Source organism: Carcharhinus amblyrhynchos, unplaced genomic scaffold (genome assembly GCF_965287045.1).
Source record: "Carcharhinus amblyrhynchos unplaced genomic scaffold, sCarAmb.v2.hapA scaffold_39, whole genome shotgun sequence".
NCBI classification, from domain to species: domain Eukaryota; kingdom Metazoa; phylum Chordata; class Chondrichthyes; order Carcharhiniformes; family Carcharhinidae; genus Carcharhinus; species Carcharhinus amblyrhynchos.
In genome coordinates this window covers 4765892-4775112 of record NW_027649780.1, presented here as the reverse complement: position 1 = coordinate 4775112, position 9221 = coordinate 4765892, and the positions used below count along the sequence as shown (strand labels likewise).

At 45.6% G+C, this 9221-nt stretch overlaps 1 protein-coding gene across 1 annotated transcript; it reads left to right on the top strand.

The window, feature by feature from the left end:
- The first annotated feature begins 1777 nt into the window (after positions 1-1777).
- LOC145363542 (uncharacterized) lies at positions 1778-2620 on the top strand. The gene has a single exon (XM_080218729.1). It carries the CDS (start codon positions 1778-1780, stop codon positions 2618-2620), a length of 843 nt encoding a protein of 280 aa, XP_080074855.1.
- Positions 2621-9221: the final 6601 nt, after the last annotated feature.

Sequence of the window (9221 nt, the reverse complement as noted above, 5' to 3'; positions counted from 1 at the left end):
TACACACATCAGGTAATAGTGTATTACACACATCAGGTAATAGTGTATTACACACATCAGGTAATAGTGTATTACACACATCAGATAATAGTGTATTACACACATCAGGTAATAGTGTATTACACACATCAGGTAATAGTGTATTACACACATCAGGTAATAGTGTATTACACACATCAGGTAATAGTGTATTACACACATCAGATAATAGTGTATTACACACATCAGGTAATAGTGTATTACACACATCAGGTAATAGTGTATTACACACATCAGATAATAGTGTATTACACACATCAGGTAATAGTGTATTACACACATCAGGTAATAGTGTATTACACACATCAGGTAATAGTGTATTACACACATCAGGTAATAGTGTATTACACACATCAGGTAATAGTGTATTACACACATCAGATAATAGTGTATTACACACATCAGGTAATAGTGTATTACACACATCAGGTAATAGTGTATTACACACATCAGGTAATAGTGTATTACACACATCAGGTAATAGTGTATTACACACATCAGATAATAGTGTATTACACACATCAGGTAATAGTGTATTACACACATCAGGTAATAGTGTATTACACACATCAGATAATAGTGTATTACACACATCAGATAATAGTGTATTACACACATCAGATAATAGTGTATTACACACATCAGATAATAGTGTATTACACACATCAGATAATAGTGTATTACACACATCAGGTAATAGTGTATTACACACATCAGGTAATAGTGTATTACACACATCAGATAATAGTGTATTACACACATCAGGTAATAGTGTATTACACACATCAGATAATAGTGTATTACACACATCAGATAATAGTGTATTACACACATCAGGTAATAGTGTATTACACACATCAGGTAATAGTGTATTACACACATCAGGTAATAGTGTATTACACACATCAGATAATAGTGTATTACACACATCAGATAATAGTGTATTACACACATCAGGTAATAGTGTATTACACACATCAGGTAATAGTGTATTACACACATCAGGTAATAGTGTATTACACACATCAGATAATAGTGCATTACACACATCAGGTAATAGTGTATTACACACATCAGGTAATAGTGTATTACACACATCATCAGGCTGCCCATTTATATCCAAATGTAAAACTTTAACGTGGCTGTCAGCTTGAAAATTTCCAACTCTCTGTGTCCAGGACAGGAAGCAGTGAGCATGGATCTATCAATCAGCACCTTCAGGAGAATTGGGAGGGTGAATATTAGATACAGCAGAGTGAGAATGGAGGGAGAGTGTGTGGGATGGAGATTCACAGCTTTTGGGGAGAGAGGAAAAAAAATGTTCCATCGAGACTAGAATGATCTGTTCTGAATTTCTATCCGGCACGGACACTGATGAATTTTGAAAACTCCTTTTACAGGATATTAGAAAGAGAGGATTCACAGACAGAAATCTCAAATCAAACATCATGTCAGCATCTGACAGAGTCACTCAATTCATTGGGACCTGAATGCTGTCGGCCTTTGAATCCAGAAGGAGAAATGTTTCTCTGTTGTGTCTGCTTCAGGAGATTTTGAACATCAGTGTGATTGGAACGGGACTGACACACACACACACACACACACACACACACACAAAATTAGCTGAGAGAGAGCTTCCGAGTTCCACTGCCAAAAAACAGCAGGGACACCATAATTTTGTTCCATCTGAGACTTTTACTGATCGTCAAACCTGGAGCAACACAAGAACACCTGCACCATGGAGAAACCATGGAAATGTGAGGACTGTGGGAAGGGGTGCAAAACCCCTTCTGAGCTGCAAACTCATCGACGTATTCACACAGGAGAGAAGCCGTACGTATGCTGTGTGTGTGGCCAGGGATTTGCTCGGTTACATCACCTGCAGCGACATCAGCTGGTTCACACTGGAGAAAGAGCGTTCATCTGCTTTGAGTGTGGGAAGGGATTCGTCCACTTACCTGAGCTGCAGAGACACCAGCGCGTTCACACTGGAGAGAGACCATTCATCTGTTCGGTGTGTGGGAAGGGATTTACGCAGTTATCCAACCTGTTGAAGCACCAAATCACTCACACCAATGAGAGACCCTTTAAATGCTCCGACTGTGGGAGTGGTTTCAAAAGCTCTCGGGAACTGATGATTCATCAGCGCATTCACACCGGGGAGAGACCGTTCAGCTGCTCTCACTGCGCAAAGACATTTAGAACATCATCCCACCTGCGGGAGCACCAGCGAATTCACACCGGGGAGAGACCGTTCACCTGCTCTGTGTGTGGGAAAGGATTCACTGAGTCATCCAGCCTGCGGAGTCACAACCTCACTCACACCCAGGAGAGACCCTTTAAATGCTCCGACTGTGGGAGTGGCTTCAAAAGTTCCCGGGATCTGATTATCCACCAGCGCACTCACACCGAGGAGAGACCATTCAGCTGCTCTCTCTGCACCAAGAGGTTTAGAACATCGTCCAACCTGCGGGAACACCAGCGAGTTCACACTGGGGAGAGACCGTTCACCTGTTATGTGTGTAGGAAGAGATTCACGCAGTCATCCAGCCTGTGGAGACACCAGCGAGTTCACAAGTGATAACTGGTGTTGGATTCTGCTGCTGTTAATCACATCCGGGACTGAACCATGTTCATTCTGACAGTGGGTGAAATGGGAGGGTCAGAGGGTTTCTCTCTGCTGGACTGGCTGGTCTCACAACTTTGCTTCCAGTGGACTGATGCTCTTTGAGCCCTGGGAGAGCACATTTCCACTGAAATGACCCACAAAAGCTGATGAAGGACATTTATTTTACCCTGGAAAGTCAATAATGTTTTTCCTACCACTACAAGTGGATCTGAAATAAATGCAGAAAGTACTGGGAAAAACACAGCAAGGTCTGGCAGCATCTGTGGAGAGAGAAACAGAATTAACATTTCACGCTACTGCATTGGGAATCAACGTAGTAAACCTCCTCCCAACTGCTTCATGGTATTTATAAAATGGGACAGCACGACAGCACAGTGGACAGCACTGCTGCATCACAGCGCCAGGGACCCCTGTTCAAGTTCTGGCTTGGGTCACTGTCTGTGCAGAGTCTGCACATTCGCCCCATGTCTGTGTGGGTTTTCTTCCACAGTCTGGAAGACTAGCCTTGCTAAATTTTCCCTCAGTTCACCCGAACAGGCGCTGGAATGTGGCGACTTAGGGATTTTCACAGTAACTTCAATGCAGTGTTAATGTAAGCCTGTGTGTGACACAGATAAATGAGTTTTAAAAAAAAACTTGATCTTGTAACAACTTCTACCAAATTGGTTTCTTGAATCCCCTTCTCAATACTTTAAAAATGTAGAAAGCCCACCTCAGCCAATTATTGGAAATTAGCCCTATTCTATAGCTTGTCGATAAAGAAATTGGCTTGATTTTTAGCTAATTTTGTACGTTGTCTTCATTTTAAGACAATTCTTTCTCTCAATGATATCTCTTAGCTTGGGGTAGCCTGAGCGTTGACCAATAATGAGTTCACATCAGTCATTCAATGTTGCGACATCTTGAACAGGAGCCAATTCATTCCCTCCACTCAAGGTGGACAACCTTTTAAAGTTTATTTATTAGTGTCACAAGTAGGCTTACATTAACACTGCAGTGAAGTTACTTGGAAAATCCCCTAGTGGCCACAGTCCAGCTCTGTTTGGGCACACTGAGGGAGGATTTAGCACAGCCAAGGCACTTAACCAGCACGCCTTTCAGAGTGTGGGGGGAAACTGGAACACCCCGGGGAAACCTGCGTAGTTGTGGGGAGAACGTGCAGACAGTGACCCAAGCCAGGAATCAAAACTAGGTACCTGGTGCTGTGAGGCAGCAGTGCTAACCACTAACATGCCGCCCTAACAAGTCTCGTTATCTTTTTCTTCTATTCCGTTGGCCTTAGAAGAGAACATCTTATAATTAGCATAGCATTTTAACCATTTTTAATGTGATTATAATTCTAAAAGTTATAAACATTTTTGTTCAAATTTACTTGTCCAGCCTTTCTAACCTATGAATCATTTACTCCTTAATTGTCTCACGATTAAGGCTGTCTATTTAACTAATCTGGCTGCTTTCTGGGGTCAAATGGGCCACCTAAGATGGTGGTTTGCAAGAGCATGCTGGGATATTTGGACAAGCGCTGAAAGAGACATGTTGCCACCTCAAAAGAAATTGGCCAGAGAGAAATAGGCTGGACCTAAAATACACAGGATATGGCGATCTCCAGGACAAAGGACACTTTCTGCTCAAATTGGGCTGTTTACCAGACGTAAGGGCGCTTTAATCCCTTATTTGAGAGGGAAACATGTGACTTACGTGCCTCCAGCACCTACAGGCATGGCCGTTGAGGACACACCAAGAGATTGGGGTGGCAGCACCTGAGTGGACTCAGGGTGGTCAAGTCCTGATCGATTGATTGGCAATAGCCAAAAGGACGTGAAAACCAATGAGGTATGAAGGGTGCTACGCAATGGAAGAATCTGTCTCTCTCTCTCTCTTCCTGAACAAACGATAAGAACGGTGACCACCACCAGCAACGACCAGCATGAGGAGAGCCACCCACCCAAGAAGGAAGGAAGACCAGAGCCAGAGTATCAGACTAGACTAAAGGACCCGACTACGCAGAGGACAATGGAGACCGACGCACAGATAAAGACCAGATATCTGCCTGGGTACTCGCCAATCACGCAAAAGCTAAGTCAAGCTCTAATATTGGACTTGAACTTTGATATTGTATAAGATAACCGATTGTCGATCGGGTGGGTAATAATTAATTGTGTGTAAATAAATATTATTGTACAAGAAGTCTATTCGCAATTCTTTGTCCACCGTATAAGGGTTAAAACAGACTGTGTGGCCGGCGCAGCAACATAATTGGCAACCCTGGTGGGACGAGGACTAACTTTGTTGCTCCAATATCGAATCCCGCAGGACCTAATATTCCTGGAGATTTAGCCTGAGCCTGAATTAAGGCGACAAATGCCCTACGTGATGGCCAGGATTTCAAGTAAATCGAAAGGAGTGAAAGGTCTATATTGAACGATTATTTCAAGCTCAAAGCCAACAGGGGTAAACTCCTTATTGGACAAATTACTGCTTTCGGGAAATTGTTTACTGTTCATGTGTTGTTACTGACAAGGAGGATAGGGTAAACTCTGTAAGTTTTTGTTAGAGTCTGGAGGGATTAGGACTGGAACAGAGCCAAAAGGTGTACCTGCAGTCTGATCAACTCCCTAGCCCTTGTCGTTGAATGTAGAATGGCAGAAAACATTACAGAGACGGAGGAGTGTCCCATATTTTGGTCGCCGTACTTACGCAAGGATATTTTGGCCTTGGAGGGAGTGCAGAGGAGGTTTACTAGGCTGATGCCGGAGTTGAGGGGGTTGAGTTATGAGGAGAGGCTGAATAAACTAGGCTTGTACTCGTTAGAGCTTAGAAGAATGAGGGGAGATCTCATTGAGACGTATAAGATGATGAATGGGATGGATAGGATAGAGGTGGAGAGACTCTTCCCGCTCAAAAAAGTAGGACTAGGGGGCACAGCCTCAAGATAAAAGGGGGGCGGTTTAGAACGGAGTTGAGGAGGAACTTCTTCACTCAAAGGGTGGTGAATCTCTGGAATTCTCTGCCCGTTGAAGTGGTGGAGGCTGCCTCGCTAAATATTTTTAAGACGCGGGTTGATGGGTTTTTGATAGGAGAGGGGATTAAGGGTTATGGGGAGAGGGCGGGAATGTGGAACTGAGCCACGACAGATCAGCCATGATCTTATTGAATGGCGGGGCAGGCTCGAAGGGCCGGATGGCCGACTCCTGCTCCTATTTCTTATGTTCTTATATAGGAAATAAAAATCAGGGAATATATTAAGAAGAAAGGGTGGCCCCTCTGGGCAAAATTCTGTGCCAATGCTGAGACGGGACTGGGATCCCCAGGACACAAATATAGGGACGATCTGAAGATAGTTCACGGAAAACGGACAGTCAAAAGTGAGAAAGCGACTGCCGCGGTGAGCTGCTGGGAACGGACAAGGAATTAAACACAGTTCGTAAGGGAATTGGAGGAATCGAAACAGGAGGAGAAGGAGGGACAGATTAGGAAATTGGGAGAGGAAAAAGGAGGAAGAGATTAAGAAACTAAGGAAACAGCAGCCGGAGAGGATAGAACAAATAAAAGCCAAAATGGACAGAGAGGCAGGCGAATTGAAAAGAACAAAGCAGGCAAATTTATTACATCTGGGCAATTTTCAAACCCAGTATGAGAGGGTTTAACAAGACACCCGGCACGCACTGGCTCGCCCAAAGGTGAAGCCAAGTGGGCAGTAGCACTATTGGCCTTGGAGGGAGTGCAGAGGAGGTTTACTAGGCTGATGCCGGAGTTGAGGGGGTTGAGCTATGAGGAGAGGCTGAATAAACTAGGCTTGTACTCGTTAGAGTTTAGAAGAATGAGGGGAGATCTCATTGAGACGTATAAGATGATGAATGGGATGGATAGGATAGAGGTGGAGAGACTCTTCCCGCTCAGAAAGGACAGTAGGACTAGGGGGCACAGCCTCAAGATAAAGGGGAGGCGGTTTAGAACGGAGTTGAGGAGGAACTTCTTCACTCAAAGGGTGGTGAATCTCTGGAATTCTCTGCCCGTTGAAGTGGTGGAGGCTGCCTCGCTAAATATTTTTAAGACGCGGGTTGATGGGTTTTTGATAAGAGAGGGGATTAAGGGTTATGGGGAGAGGGCGGGAATGTGGAACTGAGCCGCGACAGATCAGCCATGATCTTATTGAATGGCGGGGTAGGCTCGAGGGGCTAGATGGCCTACTCCTGCTCCTATTTCTTATGTTCTTATTAATTGCTTAGTTTGCGCCCAAAACAACTCCCAGAATATGCCAGGGAAGCAGAGCTAAGGCACACACTCCCCGTAGAAGGCCCCGGACAAGCCTCCAAATTGATTGTATCGGCCCACTACCACCATGCAGAAGTATGTCCTGGTAATGATAGACAAATGGGTGGTGGCATTCTCCCCACTAGATCCAACATATCTAAGGCCATTGCAAAAATATTAGCCCAGCAGCTGTTTACACGATGGGGTCTTCCCCGCAGCACAGAGTCCGACCAAGGGACACATTTCACCAGGTGGGATAGAATCAGCAGTTAGTGCGGACTGCTCTCCGTTTCCAAGGTTTGGCCACATACAGCGTGCAGTCTTGTGGTTGATTTTTAAAAAAAAGCAAACTTTGTTAAGTTTTACTACCACAGCTCGGGAAACAAGAAATTCTCCACTGCAACAAATCAACCCAACCCGCACATCTTTGGACTGTGGGAGGAAACCGGAGCACCCGGAGGAAACCCAGGCAGACACGAGGAGAATGTGCGAACTCCGCACAGAAGGTGACCCGAGGCCGGGAATCGAACTCAAGTCTCTAGAGCTGTGAAGCAGCAGCGCTAACCACTGTGCTACCGTGCCGGCCCAAATGTTAACGGGAAACCTGCTGGTTGGCGATTTGAACATAAGAACATGAGAAATAGGAGCAGGAGTAGGCCATCTAGCCCTTCGAGCCTGCCCCGCCATTCAATAAGATCATGGCTGATCTGTTGTGGCTCAGTTCCACTTTCCCGCCCTCTCCCCATAACCCTTAATCCCCTCGCTTATCAAGAACCCATCAACCCGCTTCTTAAAAATATTTAGCGAGGCAGCCTCCACCACTTCAACGGGCAGAGAATTCCAGAGATTCACCACCCTTTGAGTGAAGAAGTTCCTCCTCAACTCCGTTCTAAACCGCCTCCCATTTATCTTGAGGCTGTGCCCCCTAGTCCTACTGTCTTTTTTGAGCGGGAAGAGTCTCTCCACCTCTATCCTATCCATCCCATTCATCATCTTATACGTCTCAATGAGATCTCCCCTCATTCTTCTAAACTCTAACGAGTACAAGCCTAGTTTATTCAGCCTCTCCTCATAGCTCAACCCCCTCAACTCCGGTATCAGCCTAGTAAACCTCCTCTGCACTCCCTCCAGGGCCAAAATATCCTTGCGCAGGTGCGGCGCCCAAAACTGCACACAGTACTCCAGCTGCGGCCTCACCAATGCCCTATACAGCTGCAGCAAGACCTCCCTACTTTTATATTCAATCCCCCTCGCTATGAAGGCCAGCATCCCATTCGCCTTCCTGACCACCTGCTGCACCTGCAAGCTGGGTTTTTGCGACTCATGCACAAGGACCCCGAGGTCCCTCTGCACTAATGGTCCCTTTGCACTAATGGACAGTTGGAAACCCCAATATCGAAATGTGCTCTGGATTCGTGAATACTTTATTGTAATGTTTGTTGAGTGTTTCGTTTGTAATCGGCTTCTGGCAACGATGGTGTTTTAGAATATGTGGTTGGTTGTATCTGTAGGATGTTTGCTGTGTGTCGCTTGTGGAATGCAAATATATTGCGGGGATGTGTTATCACTTTGCATTGCCAACGCCTGGCCCTGACTTGACTCTTCAGTGACTGGGGAATTCCTGACCAATATTAGTCCTGAATCTGGGATCCATCGTGCTTCGTGTTCAGGATCAGCAGAAGGGACCGTGGCCAAATGGGCCACCCAAGATGGTGGTTTGGAAGAGCATGCTGGGATAGTTGGGCAAACATTGAAACAGATGGCTGCAGCCACAAAAGAAATTGGTCAGAGAGAAACAGGCTGCAGTTGTAATTCACTGGATATCGTCCATCTCCGCGACAAAGGACATTTTCTGGTCAAACTGGGTTGTTTACCAGACGTAAGGGCACCTTAATCCCTTATTTGGGTGGGAGATATTTGACCTACATGGCTCCAACGCCTACAGACATGGCACACACCCAGAGATCAGGGTTGGATCAGGATTGGACCCCGTCGATCAAGTCCTGATTGATGGGTTGGCAATGGCCAAAAGTGTGCGGAAACCGATGAGATATAAAGGGTGCTGCACAATGGAAGAAGCTCTCTCTTGCTGTTCTCCAATGAGTGGCAACAACGGTGACCACCATCAGCAACGACCAGCGTGAAGAGAGCCACCCCACCCAAGAAGGAAGGAAGACCAGAGCCAGAGTATCAGACCAGACCAAAGGACCAGATTACGCAGAGACCAGCACACCCAGTGCCAATATCTGCCTGGGTACTCGCCAGTCATGCAAAAGTTAAGTCAAGGTCTAGTATTGGA

Coding starts and splice junctions, on each gene's coding strand:
- LOC145363542 (XM_080218729.1), top strand. CDS start 1,778: ATGGAGAAACCATGGAAATGTGAGGACTGTGGGAAGGGGTGCAAAACC.